At 38.4% G+C, this 21053-nt stretch overlaps 8 protein-coding genes across 8 annotated transcripts; 4 read left to right on the top strand and 4 right to left on the bottom strand.

The window, feature by feature from the left end:
- Nucleotides 1-488: 488 nt before the first annotated feature.
- On the top strand, nt 489-1383 carry FG386_002307 (uncharacterized protein; the record flags this gene model as incomplete). Its single annotated transcript, XM_067341669.1, has 2 exons — nt 489-794; nt 865-1383. 2 exons carry the CDS (start codon nt 489-491, stop codon nt 1381-1383), a joined length of 825 nt encoding a protein of 274 aa, XP_067195870.1.
- Nucleotides 1384-1577: 194 nt separating this feature from the next.
- On the top strand, nt 1578-3995 carry FG386_002306 (5x RRM Mrd1p like; the record flags this gene model as incomplete). Its single annotated transcript, XM_067341668.1, has 1 exon — nt 1578-3995. One exon carries the CDS (start codon nt 1578-1580, stop codon nt 3993-3995), a length of 2418 nt encoding a protein of 805 aa, XP_067195869.1.
- Nucleotides 3996-4456: 461 nt separating this feature from the next.
- On the top strand, nt 4457-8401 carry FG386_002302 (ATP-binding cassette protein 3; the record flags this gene model as incomplete). The annotated part of the gene is made up of 1 exon (XM_067341664.1): nt 4457-8401. One exon carries the CDS (start codon nt 4457-4459, stop codon nt 8399-8401), a length of 3945 nt encoding a protein of 1314 aa, XP_067195865.1.
- Nucleotides 8402-8915: 514 nt separating this feature from the next.
- FG386_002291 (SAC3/GANP domain protein) lies at nt 8916-11099 on the bottom strand (the record flags this gene model as incomplete). Its single annotated transcript, XM_067341653.1, has 1 exon — nt 8916-11099. One exon carries the CDS (start codon nt 11097-11099, stop codon nt 8916-8918), a length of 2184 nt encoding a protein of 727 aa, XP_067195854.1.
- A 662-nt stretch (nt 11100-11761) lies between these two features.
- Nucleotides 11762-13507, bottom strand: FG386_002280 (uncharacterized protein; the record flags this gene model as incomplete). Its single annotated transcript, XM_067341642.1, has 1 exon — nt 11762-13507. One exon carries the CDS (start codon nt 13505-13507, stop codon nt 11762-11764), a length of 1746 nt encoding a protein of 581 aa, XP_067195843.1.
- A 319-nt stretch (nt 13508-13826) lies between these two features.
- On the top strand, nt 13827-15788 carry FG386_002269 (uncharacterized protein; the record flags this gene model as incomplete). Its single annotated transcript, XM_067341631.1, has 3 exons — nt 13827-13968; nt 14054-14149; nt 14320-15788. 3 exons carry the CDS (start codon nt 13827-13829, stop codon nt 15786-15788), a joined length of 1707 nt encoding a protein of 568 aa, XP_067195832.1.
- A 510-nt stretch (nt 15789-16298) lies between these two features.
- FG386_002258 (uncharacterized protein) lies at nt 16299-18281 on the bottom strand (the record flags this gene model as incomplete). Its single annotated transcript, XM_067341620.1, has 1 exon — nt 16299-18281. One exon carries the CDS (start codon nt 18279-18281, stop codon nt 16299-16301), a length of 1983 nt encoding a protein of 660 aa, XP_067195821.1.
- A 643-nt stretch (nt 18282-18924) lies between these two features.
- FG386_002247 (Ras family protein SEC4) lies at nt 18925-19824 on the bottom strand (the record flags this gene model as incomplete). The annotated part of the gene is made up of 1 exon (XM_067341609.1): nt 18925-19824. One exon carries the CDS (start codon nt 19822-19824, stop codon nt 18925-18927), a length of 900 nt encoding a protein of 299 aa, XP_067195810.1.
- Between the last annotated feature and the right edge of the window lie 1229 nt (nt 19825-21053).

Here is a 21053-nt window from a genome sequence, read left to right as displayed (position 1 = left end):
GCCGCTTCCTCCCCGAAGTCCCTTAATCCAGACGCCTGCTTCCGCCCGTTTCGCGTAAGTGCACCACTGCTTCGCAAACCGAGCAAGGTGAAAACGGCACCTACTGACTTCCTGTCTCCTCTCCAAAGCACGTTTAAAGGGAGCTTGTGGAATTGATGCCAAAAGTCGTTACTCCAAGACTGAATGCCCGGCCCAGATAAACAAAACAAATAATTAGATCCTCCCTTTCCGCTGCGTTCACACTGAGCCGTGCAGAAGGCCTCTCACAGCGTTTCCCGCCGAACGGCAGTAATAGGGCAGGCAGTGAGAGGTGGTGAGTGTGAAACCAAGAGGGCGGAATGTGGAGATCGTGACGTGCGGAGCAATAGGAGTTGCTCGCTTCTGTCTCTATCGGCTGGGAAGGAGGGTTCGAGTATGAGGAGATTAACAAAGACACCCGAAACGAGTTTCGGCGGGAATTCACAAGATCTCTGTTTGAGTTTCAACCAATGAAGAGTGAAGAAAAGCCGTTATCCTATTTGATCCACAAATTGTTGGGTATTCTGAAGAACAGCAAGGTTCCTCTGAGCGTATACGACATTCAGAGCCTGTTCTTTAAGGAAGGAATTCAAATATCCCTGAGCAACAGCGACTTTTGGTCTAAGGTTAATTCTCACGATAGAATTGTTCTGGACAGTAATACGGGGAAGTATGTGTACAAATCTCCGTATGAGAAGGTAAACAGCGACATAACGCTACTGGCTCTCATCAGACAGTACCATAATGGTCTTTTGGTCGACGACGAGTTGCTAAAGGTAAGTTCGATTTGGTCTCCCCTGTTGCGCGAGAAACGCGGAATTAACTTTGTTTCGTTTTCCCCTCCAGTCAAACTCCAAAATGGAAAAGTGGATAAGGAGCCTATTGTGCAAGAGGGCGGTCAGATGTCTGAGACAGCAGCAAGTTGCAGGGAGGATCAAGTGCAAAAATGGAGGCACCGGGAGCACTGGCTCCTCCGCAGGGACGGGGTGTTCCCTGTACTCGCAAAAACCCTGTGAAAGTTGCTCGTTGCTCAAAGGAGTCATCCTCTATCCGCTGAACGAGAATGTTGAGATTGAGGAACTAAGGCTGGACGAAGACATTAGGGATATTTGGAAGTCCCTAATCAGTTCAGAGTCGGTGAGTTTAGAGGATATTATCAGACAAACGAGGGGAGAGACGGGGGTAAGGAAGCTACTTGGCTTGGAAAACAACCTTAAAGGCCTTTCCGAGACCGAGTCTAAAAAGAAAAAGTCAAAGGCCTCGTCCTCCGACAGCTTTGACAACAGGAAAAAAAGAATAAGAATAAGAAATTCACACATTTTTAGCAGCACAGAGGAGCTGTTCTCGCAGCCTAGTGGCAAGTAGACCCACCTAACTTTGCATGTTTACCCTATCCTGCTTCTCTCCCTTCCCTTTTCGCAGCCGTTAGTCTTCCTTGCCAGCGTAACGAATCCACCATGTGGCGCCGCTGTCAGTATTGACTCGGCGGCATTCCCGAGCGAGAAGGATGCAGAGGCTGGTGGAGAAAATAAGAGGAAATAGGCCGAAATTTTAGGGAAATGACGGAAAATCCAGACTTAAGTTCCGGGAACGAGACTGAAAGCCGCACATCTCGCATTATAGTGAAGAACCTCCCGGGATACCTTAGTGAGAAGAGACTCAAGGACCACATATCGTCCTTGGGCTGTAACATCACAGATGTAAAGATTGTAAGGAGGAAATCTGAAAAGGATGCTGGAGCTGAAATCAGCAGAAAGTTCGGATTTGTGGGATTTTTTTCTGAGAAGGATGCAAAGAAGGCGATCGACTATTTTAATGGGACCTTCATAGACACTTGTAGAATATCAGTACAGTATGCGTTTCCTCCGGGCTCTGAACGCTTACCCAGACCATGGAGCAAGTACTCAGTTGGAAGTTCTCAGTATACCAAGAGAAACTCACTTGACTGCGACGAATTCAATCCGGGAAACGAGGGGAATGGTGGTCACAGTGACCCACTAAAGACCGAACATAGGGAAAAAAATCACAAGGAGGAAAAGGACAACTTTAAGAACTGGATTTTGAAAAAAAAGTCAGAGCGAAGTTGGCTTGACTCCGCAGAACAATTAATGGAGGATAAAGGTGGGGAGGACATCTACAACTCTGGGAAAAAGGTCTTTGTTAAAGTCGTTAAACCAACAAAAGCTGGCGTGTCTGACGTCAGGAAGCATGTACAGTTTTCCGATTCAGAGGACGAGAAAGCGAATAAGGAGGACAAATTGAGTTTGAATGAGGATTTCTCAACCGGTGATGGTGACATCAATTCGAGTTCTAATTCTGAGTTGGATTGTGAACTGGGCAAGGACGATGACAATTTTGAAGGGGAACCAACTGTCTCCCCTTTAGAAACCTCTAGATTGATGGTTGTCAATATTTCGTACTCAACCACAGAGGACGACCTCAAAGAGCTGTTTTCTAAATGGGGTGAGATTAAAGAAATAAGTATCATACGTTCTTCCGAAACAGGTGTTTCAAAGGGATACGGTTTTGTTCAATATGAGTTTCCGGAACACGCGATAAATGCTATTTCGTCTTCCCACCTTACTTACCTGCACGGAAGGTTATTAAGGGTGTGTCCTGCGTTCAACAGACCGATAAAAAATTCGTCAAATATTTTGGAGGATAATAAAGTTGTTGTTCACTCCAGTAATTACAAGATGAAGGCCCTCAAAAAGAAAAAAGAAGCCTCCCAGAACAGCAAAACATGGAATTTACTATATGTGAGTGGTAACTCTGCGGTAAATTCCTTTTTAAAGGGTGAAAATAACGCTGAGAAACATGATATAATCGACGTGGAGTCTTCAAATTTGGCCTCGAGAGTTTCGATTATAGAGACTCACGTAATTTCTGCCACAAAAGAGTGGTTAAAAAAAGAAGGGATCTCCGTAGAATCTTTTGAAGTTCAGGGAGAAGATATTTTCTCAGCAAAATTTAAATTTAATGAGAATGCAGAGGCGAAGCCTGGCACTACTGTTAGAAGCAAAGATACCATTATCATAAAGCATTTGCCTTCAGAACATGTTACTTTGTCTGAACTACAAAAGATATGCACTCCATTTGGACAGCTAAACCGTCTTTGTTTAAGTCCAAGCAAGACTATTGCTATAGTACAATATTTGGAAGAGTCTTCAGCTAACTCTGCCTTTAAAAGAATTGCCTTTAAGAGATTTAAAGGCGTTCCATTATATGTTGAATGGGCTCCTGTTAACATGTTTGTCTCTGAAAGACAGCTGAGCAGAGGGAATGAGGAAAAAAATGAAGAGGAAGAACTGAAAGACGGTGATACCAACCCTAGCGACGATGTTGGGAACATAGCGCACGTATTTGTGAAGAACCTAAACTTTTTGACAAGTGATTCAGCTTTAGAGAGGGTTTTTGGAAAGCTTAAAGGATTCAGAAAGGCCACAATTTCAACAAAGTCATCTTCAGATCCAAGCGGAAAAATAATCAAAAAGTCAATGGGATACGGATTCCTTGAATTCAGCAGTAAGGAGGACGCTAAGGATTGCATAAGGAAAATGCAGTCTGTCGTTCTTGATGGCCACACATTGGAATTAAAGGTGTCAAAAAGCTCTCAAAAAGCCACAAATTCATACTCTTCACTAAATTTACACAAACGCGGAGCCTCGATGAGCAGTGCATCAAACAAGCTCTTAATTAAGAACTTGCCATTCCAAGCCACCAAATCCGATATAACCTCCTTATTTGGTTCTATAGGAACTGTTACAGCTGTTAGAGTTCCAAAGAAGCCTGACGGAACGAACAAAGGTTACTGTTTTGTTGAGTTTCTTGGAAAACTCGAAGCCATATCTGCCTATGAACAATTTAAGGACTCCCATTTGTATGGAAGGCATTTGGTCATTGAAATTGCTAAAGACGATGAGCCTTCCATTGAGAATAAAAAAACAAAACTGGATGATTTACCGATAATAAGTTAGTGTCGATCTCGCTTTCATTTATACCTGTACCGTTTTTATTATTAATTGTTACTTTTGATTTTTGTATATATACTTCAATATGTCCAGACCTGATCTTTTGTTCCCCAGTTAATGCACAAGTAATGTTAAAGCCTCACTCACGGCCACTCTATTTTGCCTTAATTGTTGCTTCGATCGAGGGTAAATCGAAACAGAAGGAATATATTCTCGTTTGATCACTGTTTTGTATTGAGACACTCTGAATTAACTCATTTTACCTCCTTCTATGTATATTGTTTTTGGTCACGCAGTCCTGCTTCCACTATCAATTGGCGCCTTTAAATGTTTACATGCATAAAAATGTTGCATGCAGGTAAAAGGCCATTTGTGTGGATTGCGATAAAAAATTGTTTAAATTAAAAATTTAGTGTCAATTTAAATAACTAGATTTTGTGTAAAATTAAATTAAGATATGCCTTAAAATGTGTGATTCTGAAATAGAAATGAGTAAAAAGAAACGTGGAGAGGCTGGAATTATTGAGGACTCAACAGAAAAAGCATCAAATGGTAATTTGGATGACTTCGTTAAGATGGAGATACAATTTTTAAACAGAGAAAATGCGTTGCAAGTTATATTTGGATGTTTGTTTAGTATTCTGAATGGTATTTCAGTGCCCCTGTTTTTGTTATTTTTTGGTTTGGCTTTGCAAAAAATACCACAAAATAGCAACTATTCGGATGAACAATATGACGAATTTATAAAGAACATATACTATTTAATAGGAGTAACGATAAATTCGTTTATTTCTGGATGGCTTTCAATAGCTTTATTTGAAGCAGTTTCTGAGAATTATGTGAAAAAAATAAAGAGAGAATGCTTTAAATACCTGCTATATATGGACGAAAGCTGGCATTCACAGAACGAGGAATCCTACATTTCATCGAAGCTTATTTCAAATATTGCACTAATAAAAGAGGGATACGGTATAAAGTTTTCTCAATTAATATCGAATGTTTCACAATTCATTTTTGGATTTATCGTTGGATTCAGTAGAGGGTGGAAAATGGCCCTTGTTATGTCGGCCTCTCTTCCATTAGTTGCAATGGCAGGTTATTTTATAACGGTAATACACAAATCGTGGGGAAAAAACACAGAAGAGGCATATTCAAGATCAGGGGCGGTTGCATTCGAGGCACTTAGAAACATTAAACTCGTAAAATCCTATTGTCTTGAGTCATGCATGTTTGACAAATACTATGAGCTTATTTCTGATGTGGAAAGAATAGGTAAAAAGGCTTCAATATCAGTATCACTTGGAATGGGATTAGTCTCTTTTATTGTGTTCTCATCTTATTCACTTGGATTTTGGTATGGTGGAATATTAGTTTCTGACTCAATGGACTCAGGATGCACTTCGTTTGAAGACTTGAACTGTTTCACTGTTGCAAATGTAATAAGTATTTTTTTCGTTATTACGAATGCTTCAATAGCACTTGGTCAGTCTACCCCTTCATTAGGAAGTTTAGTAAGGGGTTCTTTGGCATTTAACGAATTGAAAACACTCTACAAGAATCCAACTGTTAGGAGTCTAAAGCAACCAGTAAAAATTGCGGATTTCAAAGGCGATATAAAATTCAACAAAGTTTCGTTCACGTATCCAAATACAACAAAGGTGATATTAAAAGATTTTGATTTACATATTAAAAAAGGTAAAATAACATCAATATTGGGTCCAAGTGGATGTGGAAAGTCAAGTATTTTAAAATTGATACTCAGGCTAAATGACCCAGATAAAGGCAAGATATGTATCGATGAAATTGATTTAAAAAGGTATGATTTAAGTTTTCTAAGGGAAAAAATAACAATGGTAGATCAGGAAAGTAAATTGTTCAACACTACAATAAGACAAAATTTGTTGTATGGAAATCCGAATGTGACTGAAAGTCAAATAGAAGAGGCGTTAAAAATATCTCAAGCATGGGAATTTGTCAATTCATTTCCAAACAAATTAGAAACTCATGTTGGCAACGAAGGTAGTTTGTTGAGTGGAGGACAAAGACAAAGAATAGCAATAGCACGAGCAATCATAAGGAATTCCTCTATAATTATATTAGATGAAGCAACTTCTGGACTAGACGCAAAAACAGAAGGATCCTTTGTTGAGAGTTTTACTAAATATGTTTCAAAAAACAAAATTACTGTTGTTATGATTGCTCATCGAGTCCAATCTATAAGACATTCTGATCACATAGTAATATTGGATACTTTTTCAAATAACGAAAGTAACTTGGGACTAAAAGTTATGGAACAAGGGTCTATTACCCAGCTTTTTGGTATGAAAGATAGCATTTATTCAAATTTATTAAATAGACTTGAAAATGGTATTGAAAATAATAATAAAGAAAATAACAATTTTATAAAGAAGACAGTAAGTGATAAAACACTAAGAAAGTTAACAACCGAATTTTCAAAAAAAAGTACTACTTTGAGTTTTCGCGATAGTTCTATATACAATAGTTTGGAAAGTTTGAACAAACCATTCATAAATCAAATAGAAACTAACGATTATTCATTAATGATGAAAGATATATTTAATGATAACATTAAAACATTTTCTGTAAAATTGCCAAAGGTTTCATTGTTTAAGTTGTTATTGTTAATGAAAAAGGACATCCATTATTTGATATTAGGAATAATTTCTGCTTCAATACAAGGAGCAGCTTTTCCGCTCATGGGTTTACTCATAGGAAGATTCGTTACATCTGCAATATTGCCAACTTCTGATTTGGTTAGGTCTGAAACCAGAACTTATAGTTTATATTTTTTGTTATTAGCAGCATTAATATTTTTGATGACATTTTCTCAGAATTCATTTTTGCAGATATCAGGTGAAAAACTTATTAAAAGATTAAGGGCAGAATCATTTTACTCAATGTTATATCAAGACGTGGCATTTTTTGAAAATCATAACAATAGCACATTAAAGCTTTGTGAAATGCTTTCGGAGGACACAAGATTAACGAAAAGTATTGTGGGTGAGAATATTGGATTATATACCCAAAACATAGTAACTGTGATACTTGGGTTTGTAATATCATTCACAGGTTCTGTGGAGCTTACATTTTGTATTTTGGGTTTCTTTATTTTATTAATTCCCACAGGTTTTGCTCAGTCAAAAATACTAAAAGGCACTGCAAGTAGGGATTTAAATAGCAATAAAAATAATAATTCTGAAATTACTGATGTTAGAAATGAGAGGGTACCATCAATTAATTATTTACAGGAGGTAATGCAAATGCATAGTATTATAAAAATATTTAATCTTGAAAACGAATTTATTGCAAGATATAGGAGAAGTACGAGATATGAATATTTTAAAGGAGTAATTGATGCTCACTTACTTGGTATCTGTTGGGGACTTGGACAAGCAATACAAAATATAGCACAAGCATTCGGACTTTGGTATGGTAGTAAAATGACGATAAACGAAAAGTTGAATTTGGGTGATCTTGTACAGACAATATTGTCGTTGGTGTTAACAGCAGCATCTGTCTGTAGATCACAAATATACGGCACAGATAAAAAAAAAGCAAGATTGTCAGCAAACAAGTTGTTTTCTGTAATAGATAAAGTACCAAAGGTGAATAACAAATCATTTGTAAATATGGAAGAAAGATGCAATACCGAATTTTTAAAAGGGGAGCGAATAAAGAGAAAAGAGTCCATATTAAACAAAAACTACAACAAACGTTTTAATAGAATAAAGAATTTCTTTGAGATAAAAGATTTTAAGAATGTCTCACCTGAAAACTTGAAATTATTTAAAGAGATGAGCTATGAATCAAGTCTAAATGATCACAAAAAGAGGATAAAAAACGGGAGTATTTCGTTTTTAAACATCACTTTTAGTTATTATGATGATATAAATAAACTGATATTATCAAATTTAACATTTATTATAAAAAGTGGTGAATTTGTGGCATTAGTTGGAAAAAGTGGTTGTGGAAAAAGTACTATATTGGAATTATTAGAAAGGTTTTACAATTTGAATGACTTTTCAAAGCTCTGTTCAAAAAATAGCTATTATTCGTCGCTTAGTAAGGAATTGTATGGTGATGATGATAGAAACAATAACAACTCAAAAAACATTGGAAAATGTGTAAAATCGAAAATAATGATAGACGATATGAATATTGAGGAATTGGATGTAAGAGAACTTAGGATGTCTTTCTCTTATGTCCAACAGAATCCTATATTATTTTCTGGTACAATTGAGGATAATATAAGATTGGGAAATTTACATTCGAGTATGGAAGAAATAGAAGAGGCATCTAAAATGGCACAAATTATGGAATTTGTTAATAAGTTTCCTGAAGGACTTAAGACAAAGGTAAGTATTAGACATTTTTTCTTGCATTTTTTATAATTTATTTAACTCTTATTTGTTTATAAAAAAGGTTGGCGAGGGAGGAGTAGAGCTATCTATTGGTCAAAAACAGAGAATTAACTTAGCAAGAGCATTTATAAAAAAATCACCAGTGTTAATATTAGACGAACCAACATCCGCATTGGATATAAAGAATGAAAAATTGATAATGGAGTCAATAGAGAATTATTTAAGACAGACAAAATCAACAGTAATATTAATTACACATAGATTGAACACAGTAACGAACTGTGATAGGATTATAATGTTATCTGATGAGTATGACAATAATGGAAGCAAAGTTGTGGAAGAAGGGACTCATGAAGAGGTAAGTTACGAAATTGAGTAGAGCAGAATGTAATTAGAAATAAATCATTCACTTTTTTCTTTTTTCAATTAAGTTAATGAAGTTAAACGGAGTTTACTGCAAGTTGTTTACCTCAAATTCAAAAATTTGAGTTACAAAGACGAGAGGAACAATAAATATATGAATGAATTGATATTAATAAAATAACTAACCGAGTGCCTGAATTTTTCTGTTTAGAAGTAAAGGTGAAGATGAAAAAATTGGGAAACTTGATTTACAATCAAGTTTGATTGATTTAATGTTAACATTACTGTTGCTATTGACGTCATAATTATCAGTAAAAACAGCATTTTGTGATTTCAGGAATGAAATGCATTCAGTATTTGAATTAAAACCCAAAGAAGACGTGATGAGTGGTATTTCAATAAATCTGAAAGCTTTAGTCATAGTGGTAAGAGCTATCAATATCTGTCTGTTTTTGAAAATATCTAAAAGATGCCTAGATTCCCAAGGGGCGTTCTTACACAACTTAAAATACCTTCTATAATTACCATCCATAACGGATTTTGAGATTTGAAGAGCAAATTTGATGCCTTTACGCGATTTATATGGCTGTACTTCATCCAATATTTTAATAATATCAGTTTTCATGTTTTGAAGAGTAACATAAATGATATAATAGCAGAGAAACTCTTCTCTATTGGAGTGATCAAATTCAACAAGGTTTAACGAATACAACTCTTTGAGACGGGCCTGACATTGGTTGAACTGTCCGAGATCATGGTTTTCAAGTGCGATTCTGCCATTCATCTCATAAACTTGGATGGTAAAATTGTTCCTAATTCCCTGAACTGTTAGGTCTTGTCTGATTGATCTGAATTGCTCTTCAAGATACTTCCAGTCGTACTTTTTCTTGCGTTCAGTTTTTACATTGAATTTGATTGCACCGTCGCTCAGATGTTTGCATGATGAGGACAGCGAGCTAAAGTTGTAATTCAAGTAGTTTCCTAGTACAAATTCCAGTGACTTTTTGAGAATGTTTTCAGGTCTGACCATATTTGGATCAGGGGAGGCAGTTAAACGGAGATATGGTTTCTCCAGAGCAGTAGACAGTCCAACTATTTTCTCGGTACTTCTTCCAAGAGCCAGTATTTGTTGCCAAGAAAGCCTTTTGTTTCCATCCGCATCCAGAATGTAACTATCATCGTGTGAATCATTAGGTTTGTTGTCTGATTCACTTTCACATGGATTGATGTACACATTTAGTTTTCTCGTTTTCTTCCCGTTTTCTTTAGTTTTTTTAGTTTTGGGAGAGTTAAGTTCTTCATTTAACCTGGAGTTTGCTTTGTTCGTTGTCTCTTCGTTTTTATTGCCATCACTCAAAGATTCGAATCTTGAGGTGAATCTTTTCCTAACTTTACTATTGGGAGACTGGAAGTTTGGATGAAGCGTTTGAACGTCACCTGTGCCTGACTGAGTGTTATCGTTTGGTTCACTGTGGTTCGAATAGGAGGAAGAAACTGAGTCGTTGATCTGGTGTCCCAGTTTTTTGAATTCCTTGTTGGTGTGCTCCACCTCCATCTCCTGTGTGATTTTGAAGTTTTGGATCACTTCTCTCTTGGGAAGTTTTTGAAGGTCCCAGTCAATGCTTTTGTTTGAAGCCTTATATCTTTCAGAAATGTGTTTTGAGTAACAGAAGAGCTTTTTGTTCCACTCAATATCCTCTTCTGACGTTCCATTCGATCTATAAGCGCTAACAAGTTTACAAATCCAATTTTGGAGTTTCTGGTCGTTAGTGTCGTTATTAAAAGAAAAGGTACTTCTTCTTTTCTTCATCAAAGCATTGTTTGAGCTTTTGCTATTGTCCTGACAGCCGCTAAAGTTCGTGCTTGCGAGGCTGCTGTCAGCATTAAATCCCATTTGACTTTGTATTGCATTCTTAATGTAACCAGACTTTTCCAACTCAGATACACAGGTATGAGCATACTGCGAGGAGGTCGCATCATCCAGTCCATTTGCCTTGTACGACCTGAAGTAGTAGTCAAAGTACTGGGCCTTGTACCATTCCTCCATTCTCCCCTCTGGTGACAGGTTAATCTTTGGTTGAACGACATTGTCACTGTTGCCGTTCACGCAGCTGTTGTTTGTTACTGCTCCGTCTTCCTTCTTATCTAGTAAAGAAGACGAATCTAAACTTCTCAAACCACATACACTGGGCGAATTCTTGTTTTTGAACTTCTTAGTGCCCCTTTGATTGGTATTGTCAACAGCCCTATTTGCCTCCTCATTGTTGCTCCTCTGACTCTGCTGGCTCCAACCACGGATAGACTTTTTATCCACTCTGAATCCAACAATCAAGGCTGCCTCGTCGGAGAGATCCTTTTTGCCCATTTGACCCAACTAGAGAGAGTATAGGGTCAGTCTAGTGATTCCAGTTGAACTAAAACCCCTGAAATGTGTGTCTTTTCTTAGGAGAAACGAAATCAGCGATTTTTATTTGATTCGGGCTGTCGCTAGAGTTGGTACCAATATCAAATTCATACATGCGACGTCTGGAGACGGAAGGAGGCCAAGTTGAAAGCTGTCTCCGCCTCAATTCCTTGCGAACGGTAAGTTAGCCTCGGCTCCTTTTTATTTTTAATATTCAACGGAAGAAGAAAACATGCCTCGTTCCTTCACACCATTGGTACCTTAATTAACAAAATGTACCAACACGCCGTGGCGCCGGCGCGCGGCCGTGGTATAACTTGTTTCGCTACTTGCGTGTGCACGTTGGTTGTGTGGTCTGGGGAGGCGGACGGAGAAGGTGGTGTGGGAAGCTCGTAGGGAGTCGGGCTTACAGGTGAAGGTGGGAGCGAACGCGGGGAGAAGCGGGGACGTTTGAGAGTAGAAGGAGGGCCTGATTAAGGGTATAAGTTAGGAAATAAATCATAGTATCTATAGGGTTGGGCACGAAGTGGCAGACTGATCGGAATGGCGGAGGCCATATGTGTAGCACTAGGAGCGAAGTGAGTTGTGCACAATCCGCCAAGATGAGATGCGACTTTGGTGGGTCAGCTGTGGGTTGTTTTTATGATTTTAAGGAATGGAGGAATGGAGGCGACGGAGGTGGACAGTGCGATGACTAAGCTCACGATGAATATGAAGGCGGGATTCCTCGGAATTGCCTCTGAGTAGTTTAGGTTCTTTATAAAAAACAGAGTGAATCTCTGTACAATTCCACCAAAAATGACCAGTAAGTAAATAGGTTTTGAGTCACTTTCAATGAACAAAATGGGAATGCTTTTAACTAACTGGACTATTCTGTTTTTGTTATTAAAAGCCGGTTCAATGAGTGAAAGTATAAACGAAAAACAATATATTATCTGAGTAATAAGTGTAAAGCTGTTGCTGAATAGAATGGCAATACATCCCTTGTTTCTGAAGATTAATATATTAAATATGTGAATGAAGAAAAGGACAAAAGACATCCTTCTATACTTTGAAACCTGTAACACGCCTCCGAGCGAGAACAACAAGGACTCCATAATTCCGTGAAGGGATAGAAGCGAGAGCAAGTACAGATTGGCCGAAAAAAGCAGAACGTTATTTTCGTTCACCCATTTTGGTCCGTATATGATGTTGATTAATTCGGAAGATATTGGAGGCCCGAACGAGATTGCATTTGCACCTATGCAAGTGGTTATGAATAATAGTTGTCTTAGTGGCGAAAGCTGGGTACTTAGGTGGTCAATTAGGTTTTTTGATTTAAAATTAAACTTGATGTTTTTAAATCTTTCTGTAGCTATGTCTTCAATGGGTGAGAAGAACACTCTTGTTGCTATATTTGCCAAGTTTGAGATTATTCCAAAATTGCTCCATTCCTGAGAAGAAAACAAACTAAGCACCAAGATTTTATCTGCTTCTTGGAATAAAGTCGACTGTATGCATGTTAAAAAGAACTGTCTTAGCAGTTTAGAGTGTTGTTCAAGAGTGAATTCTTTTCCTATAGAGCAAAGGGAGCTTCGACCACAATTCTGACTATTATCGTTCAATTTCTTCGGAAGCAAACGCATTATTTCGTCTCTACCGGCAAAGTGATCATTGTTTGCACTTCTGTTTTGGCTCTCACCAATAAACCACGAAGAGGAGAATGTGCAAATTAATAAGGTAAACATCAGATAAACGATTGAATATGTCAGCTGTCCGAGGGGAAAGTAGAGGATGTCCAAGTCTTTCCTTTGAGATCTAATAGCATAAAGCAGAACTAAACTCCTTGAAATTCCAGACAGTATCTCCACGAAACTCCTCATAAAAACCAGGTCCTTTTTGATCAAATTAAATATAAGTGGTTCTAAAAGAGACTCAATGACGGAAGAAAGACCTGCCAGAACAACAGAAGTAGAATAACTGCTCATAAGTTCTGGCCTACTCAACACTTTTTCTGGTGGTCTGTATATCCATATAATGCAAAGTATTGTTGACAGTGTCATCGTGGACAGCACTGACAACCAACTCACATTTACACTGCTTTGCATCTTCAGGTCACTTCTGTGTGTACTCACGTCATGAAGAGCCACTCTTCTGAAACATTTTTTGTTCAGTGACTGTGAAAGCGTAGTTATTAAGGCGATACTCACGAACCCCACCCCGAATAAATTTGAATCTATTTTTCTCGCTATGTAAATGTTGATAAAAAAACTCAGTGACTTCGAAACGACATTACCCGTGATGAGTATGGTGGCTCCGAACACCGCAGATGTGCTTCTTTTAATGAAGAATTCATTAAATGAGCGTAATTTTCCCTCTTTCCTTCCCATCCTAACGAACGGCCGTTAAAGGGGAAATGCACTGGAACCAACGTTCTCCAACTATCCCTCCCTAGTAGTCTCGTCAAATGGTCTCCGCACCGAACGAAACTCGTTCCCAGTCCTCTCTATTTTTCAATTAATTTTTCACCCGTCCTCTCGTTTTTAAGGGTAAATATATTACGGGCCAAAATATATTTGCCTTTTTTGATCTAACATTTTCCCGCCTTGAATGGAATTAATGGTCTAGGGTACCTATAATTGGGATAGACATAGAGAACGAGTTGTAATATAGAAGATATAACAAACGATTTAATGCTGGGTGTGCGTGATGAGTTCTTTCATTCTGGAGAGGTGTAGATCGCTTTGTGAGGAGACTGAGTTTTTAGAGAGAGCACTGGCAATACTGTTTGGGAAACTTCCGAGGGATCATGTTACATCTTTGATAATTCAGGCGACGATAAGAAGACTAGGTATGTTTATGGTTTTAACCCGAACGAGTGTAGCTGAGAGGTCTTTGGGTTGTGGGTTTTTATGCTTAACTTTGATTATACTTAGGTGAGGAGATACAAAGGAACTCAAATGACATATTAAATTTGTTTTTGGACTCTACTGGGGAGCGCAAGAGGGAGATCTCTTATCTGGGAGGAGAAGGTAAGTTGTGCTAGTCGCTCGGCCGCTTGGTTTGTATCCGCTGTTTTGTTCCTGTTCTCAGTATGCAGTGATCAAGGCAAACCAGCGACAGTGAGTAGGGCAGGTCCCGTTTTTCTCACTTGGCCGTTTCTGAAAGACTTTTAACTTAAATGCTTGCTTTGCGTTTTCAGACGAAAACGGGAGTGACAGTTGGAGGAAGATTTGGAGTAATTACTATGCGTCCATAAAGACGGCACTAATTGGAGTTGCACAAGAGAGTGCGCTGTTCAACTCTTTGATTTCAAAGGCAAGTGCAGATGAAAGAAAGTACGGAAGATTGGCTTTTATGGAGAGCAGGGTTGCGGAAATGCTTGAGGAAGGGGCAGGCTTGCTGGAAGGTGTGTTTCTTCCGGAGGAAGATTTAGGACGCAGACTATGTTTGGAAGAGCACTACAATAGATTCATTAACTTAAAGAAGCTTAGGAGCTATCGCGAATCTTCTTTCATAGATGTGGAGCTTGAGAGACTGAGAAGAAAAGGAAGAGGTCTTGGGGATATAGAGAGCAACGCGATAGTTTTTGAGGAAATGGGATTAGATACGTATTTAAAAACTTATGATGACTTTTCCGCCATTCCTAGATATTTTAAGTACAGGGATTCTGATTATGAAGAGTACACAACAAATTTGCTCAAGTATTTGAGTGACTTCTTTATCAGGTCACACCCGCTGCTAAATAGGAAGTCCATCGAAGATGAGTTGGAAAAGACCTTTGAAATAAATTGGAGCAAAGGCTTGCTCAAAGACTGGATAACACCAACTTGCGAGATGAAGTTCTATTCCAAGCCATTCGACAGACTGTTTTTTTCCCAGGGAACGTATTTTTCACATATGAAGAGCAAAGCTTACAAGAAGATGGAAAACTGCTTTAATTCTCTGAGCGAGGCGGAACTGGAGGACAGAAGAAGTGCCAGTATAGGCGAGGACAAAAGAATATCAAGAGTGGAGTTTTTGATATCCAAATACTCTCAGTATTTGTTTAGAGAGAGAATGGGGACGGTGGAATTTGTTAATAGACTACAAAGCAGCACAAAAGAAGAATTGGAATTAGATGAGACATTTAGAGACGACTTCAAAGGTTTAAAAGAACTTGTTTTTGAGCTAAAGAACGACAAGCTGAAGGAGGACGAAAGGAATGGATCTGAGAGCAAAGAGTATTACTGCGAAAGCGGCAATAATAATGATGAAGACGACGAAGATGACATCGAGGAGTTGCAAGATAAGGTTTATAACCCTTTGAAGCTTCCACTGGGCCCTGACGGGAGACCGATGCCATATTGGTTATACAAGTTAAACGGCTTGGGAATAGAGTTTAAGTGCGAAATATGTGGCAACTGTAGTTACTGGGGAAGAAGGGCGTTCGAGAGGCATTTTCAAGAAGCAAGACACTCGAATGCTCTCAATGCACTGGGAATTCCAAATACGAGTCACTTCAAGGAAATTACAAGGATATCTGACGCACTGGAACTTTATTCCTCCCTTTGCAAACAAGCCAAGGACAGAATTTTTGATGAACAAAGCGGTCTGGAGATGGAGGACTCGGAGGGAAACGTAGTCACACTGAAGACGTTTAACGAACTCCATTCCAGAGGTGTGATATAAACCCATTGCTTTGCGTTTGATTCTAGAAAATGAAAACACCAACCCAGCAGCATTGTCTTAGTTTGAATGCTTCTCACAAAAACGCATTTTGATAGACGAAAATACGAGGTCTATAGTACATGTATATTTAACAGTATGAAAGCTAACAGTGTGGCTTTGCCGACTTAAAACAAGCTTTTTGTTTTTAATCAAACTCAACTCCGATTCGGTTCGGCTCTCTTACTGATTTCAAGTAGTTGTCATTAAATAGGCTTCCTTACAGCGATTTGATAGGATTTATTTGCTTTAAAACTAGCGACTAGCTAAATTGAGCTCTAGCAGACTGCTTTTTTTGCGTATATGTGTGGGGGAAGTGGCTATTTCCTTGCGGAACTGTAATAAAGGGAAAAGAGGTGGTCAATTATAGGTAGGGAGTAGGACAAAGCGACACAAAAACCAACATTAAATGACTATATCACGTTTAATGGTATTTCAGTTATTATCTGTTGTCGTTTATTTGCCACCCAACTTTTAACTTGACGAGTTAATGATTGACGGTTTTGCAGAACAGCTTTGACAAGAGCAGTTGGATGGATTGTTAGAACCCTTGCAAACCCCGTTGAAACAGATCTCCATCTTCTTTTCCCCAATATTTTTGGGGGAGTAGGGAGCCGCCTTTCTTTCAAGGTTTATGTAACCGCTGTTGTTGCTTTTGCCTTCACTAATAGGTCCAACAACACCGGGGTTGTTCAAATTGTCGCTTTTGTGAGTCTTATTTACAGTATTCAACTCACCATAGGTGTTGTTGGGATTAAAACTGTCAAACAAAATGTTGTTAACTTGATTAGAGGCAAAAACTTGTGGGGAATAAAACATAACAGCGTTATTTTTGTCATTAGAGAAAGCCTCCCAGTATTCCCATAGAGACTTTGGTATTCTTATTTTAAGGTCGGCTCTGCCTGGTGGCTTATGCGGTACAAAACACTTCAGATAGGCGAATCCCTGCGAATATATGTTTCTCATTTCATTGTCTGCCTCAGGTGGCTCGCCCAACTCTCTAAGAGTGAATCTCCTGGCTTGGGTAAGCACTCCGTCACCCCAGTCTACGAGCAGTTCGCAATCCAGAGCCCACAAATCCCTTACAAGTCTGGCCCCGGGCCAGTTAAAAGTTAATTTAATGTAGCAAACATTAACCGGAAGAGGTCTGTGTGAAATCGAGGGAAATACGTTAGGTAGTATTGAAGATATCAACAAATAGGGTTCTTCTGATCCGTTGACACTGGGAAACCTCAAAAAATTCCTTCTCAAAAGCAAGTTTTTATCGCTTCTGCCGCAAAATCCAGTATTGCCGTTGTTATCACCACAACCAACATCGCAGTTACCCAAAAGAAGCAAGTCGTTGCCCCTATTGACGCTTACCGTGTCTCCTTCGTCTCCATTGTCTGCATTACTAACAAGGTCGTTTAGGCCCTTCGTTTCTATATTACTGGTCACACCCATTATATTCTCAACAATTCTAGAATCGAATTTGGAATCGCTTTCTATCTCATGTTCAAAGGAGTCGTCTTCTATTTCTTTGATTTCCACGTTGCTTCCAGTGCCTCTGAATCTCATTAGTTCCTCGTATATTCTCTTGGTTGCGGTTCTGAACATGCTCATGCTTTTATCCTGCAAAATGTACTCTACATTTGATGTCGGAATGTATATCCCTGAGGCCATTTCTATGTTGTTGACGTTCTGGTTGTCGGCTTCTAAAAATCCAGAAATCGGAATTTTAATTGCAGTTGTATCCTGTATTCCCCCCCCTAGCTGTCCTGCAGAGAATGCTTGTTTTTTGTCTTGGACTGACTGTCCAGGAGAAACAGGGGAGTATGGCGGCGAAGAGGAGGATGAAGGTGCTGTAGAAGAAGACTGAGGCAAGAGAGAAGCCGAGTTTAATGGCGACGAAGACGGAGTCATATTTCCATTTTTAGACGACTTGAAGCCCGAAACAGTCTCCTCAGTACTGAATGGAGCAGTGCTTTTAAGACTGGGAGAACTTCCGCCGAGTCCCTGATTTGAATCAAAGTCAATTATACCTATGTGCTTCATTACCAACCTCCAGCACGTTGGAGATCTCTGGTAATGCTCCGTTGCAAACTTTTGCTTTAAAATATGTTTTCCGCATACTCTACAAAGTGTTCTTTCCGTTTTGTTCCATTGGAAGTCTATTCTTGAGTCTCCCACAAATTGATCTCCCCTCGTGACCTTTCTCTCTCTCACGTTTTCGCACTTTGGAAACTCCCATATTCTCCCAAAAAGTCCGTCTACCAGGGCCGTATTCTCGACCACCGCCAATCTCTGACTTATTGGGTGAATAATCGATCTTCTTGACGGAGAAAGCGACTCCAGAGGAACAACAACCCAATCTGTTCCCGAAAATAAAATCGGACCCTTTTGCTTAGCCTCTGCCAATATTGACGCACCCCAATTACTCGGCATCCCCTGGTACTTCTTCGTACACGCCTCTTTCATTATATCTTATTGCTGCTTGCTTGTACGTAAAGATTCAAACAAATCTGCGCAAAGTGATAAGCTTCCAATAACTCTATATCCTCACAATCTATTCAGTGCTGTTATAGCTATCCTTGGATATCCTCTTGTCAAATCCGCAAATTGCTTGTATCACTCTTTTCTTCTCAATTTTGCGCCTCCCGCAGACAACTCTCTCATATAAAACAAACCCAAAACACACACTTTTTTGTGCTCCTTAAATCCTTCTTTTTTTAAATGTTTATCTTACATTACTTTCGCATCTACAATCTGGGTACCTGTATCATGTATGCGCTTGGCGCCTTTTCATTTTAATTTATAGATTCTGCATGTCAAATGCCCATGTGATAAATTCAGGTTTTGTTGAAGAATAGTAAAAAATAATCATTTAAATAACGCTTAATGCGTTAATGTGAGTGTATATGTATGTATTTATTCCATATATAGTCGCCTCGGTTCCTGAAGAGCGCATCCTTCCAGAGTGGTCCAATCCACGCGCAATTTGTTTTGTGATAGTCCATGGCTGCTTGCTTGCATCGACATATATACGTATGTGAAACAATGCTTTGATTTCGGATAGATTCACTAAAGGGAAGGGAACACCTACCTTTTTGTTGACAATGAACTAACAGCACTTCTGGTATCTGGAGTTCAGACTCCTCTCGTAATAGTCTTCATCTATGCTGCTAAAACTGTTGTTTTCGTCGCTGCAGCGGCGTTCTCTTTGTTTTTCCTTCACCTTCTTTTTATTTCTCCTCTTCTCATCTCTTTTATCAGCTTCCTTTTGTTTCTTCCCGCCATCTTCTCCGTCTTGGTTCTCGTTATCGTCACTATTGCAACTGTAGATGTCATCACCGGCGGAATTGGCTTCTTCGGAATTGTTACTGTACTTTAGTGCACAAAAATCGGAATCATGACTTCTCAAAAGAACGAATTTTCTTCTTTTTTTACGTTTGCTGTTCAAATCATCCAAAAACGGAAAAAAGTGACCGGAATTTGTTAATTGTTCAATTATCATCATAAATGGCCCGTCCACCATATTGAGATGGTTATTCTTAGCGGATACTTCAAAAAAAGGAGCACCTATTTGTTCAGCAAAGCTCCTTCCTTTCTGCTCGCTAACCTGTCTAGCCAAACTTAGGTCCAATTTGTTTCCAACAACAACTTTAACCAAGTCACTTCTTGAGTATTCGTCAAGCACCCCTGTCCAATAACCCAAACTCTCAAAGGACTCAACATTTGTTACATCGTAAACTAATATAACGCCCATAGCACTCCTAAAATACGCAGGAGTTATTGTTCTGAATCTTTCTTGTCCCGCTGTATCCCATATTTGAAGCTTGTATCTTTTGCCTCCATTCTCGACTATTCTTGTTTTAAAATCGATTCCTATTGTCAACTTATAGCTACTGTCAAATCTTTTCTCGCAAAATCTTAGCAACAAGCTTGATTTACCAACTGAACTGTCTCCCAATAATAGAACCTTAACCATATGATCGTACTTATCCCCGTTCTTTTTAGGCATCTTTCTTTTATTTCGTCCTACTCTCCCTTACTTTGAATATCCGTAACTTCAAGTTTGCATTTTATTAAAAAAAAGAAAACCAAGCACCTGAAATAAATCTTACTCTTGTTGCAATTGAAGAATCTGTCCAACAACACTTGTGCTAAAATTCATTATCTTATTGAACCCTACTCTCTTTTCTGTCGGTGCTCTTCCACTTTTAAAGCGAAGGAACAAAAAATCAATTCTTAAAGATATTAAAGTTCACAAGAATATTGTTAGCTGAAATATGGTTCTAAAGCTAAATTAAATATGCAACTTACATTTATTTTTCCCCGTTCTTTTTGTGGGTAGATAATAGATTAATTCTTGTGCTTATATGCTTTATTTTTAAGGCGCCAAAGATCATATTTGTTACAACTAAAATTTTAATGAATATGACTGCAGTTAACATTTAAAGCTTTCACAGGTTGTCGCGGCTGAAGTCTCAATAAGTGTTTTGATAAATTAAGGACGATACTTACCACTTCTTTATTGTTTCAGGAAATATGGGTGTCGTTCCTGTTGTAACCTATTAATGCAAGAAATAAGAGGTAATTCGACAGTCTGCACTTTGTATTATTTATTCAAATGTGCGTTTGCATGCATGCATGTATTACACTTCCTCGAATTTAAAAGCAGGTGGATTGTTTGTAGGGTCTAGGTAGCTGATTTTGTGGTTTTCGGGAGCAGGTCCTTTACATAGTCAAAAAATGGTAACAAATCAACAATGGACGCGCAAATTTAAAAGAACGACAATATGATTTATAAAGAAAAAAGAAGCATGTATGAATGCAGTTAATCGACTTTGTGAATGTGAAAGGCGTTTCTAGTAAATAGCTGAACATGGTGGTAGGGATATGACTGTGGGTTAATGGTAGAATCAGGAAATCAAGGTTATTTATAGACGATAAAACTTCAAACAAAGTAGATTGAAGACACAAAACATTCATTTAACTGTTTTCCTCTTTTGTCCTTCAAATTTTTCCATTTAATCCAAATTTACATGTCTTAAGTCAAAAAATAAAGCATGTGCAACAGCTTCAATTTTTTTAAACCACACAGTATGTTGTAAAATACAAATAACACTCCTGTTACTTTATTCATTTACAATGAGCTACCTATCCTTCATTCACTATTTCCACTTTGGGTTATAACATGAAGGACCCTGGTACGTACATATATGTATTTGTATAAAGTAAAATATTATT

The sequence above is a fragment of the Cryptosporidium ryanae genome (genome assembly GCF_009792415.1).
Source record: "Cryptosporidium ryanae isolate 45019 chromosome Unknown contig_40, whole genome shotgun sequence".
NCBI classification, from domain to species: domain Eukaryota; phylum Apicomplexa; class Conoidasida; order Eucoccidiorida; family Cryptosporidiidae; genus Cryptosporidium; species Cryptosporidium ryanae.
Note: the sequence above shows the minus strand (reverse complement) of the source record. Positions and strands in the feature narration are given on the sequence as shown.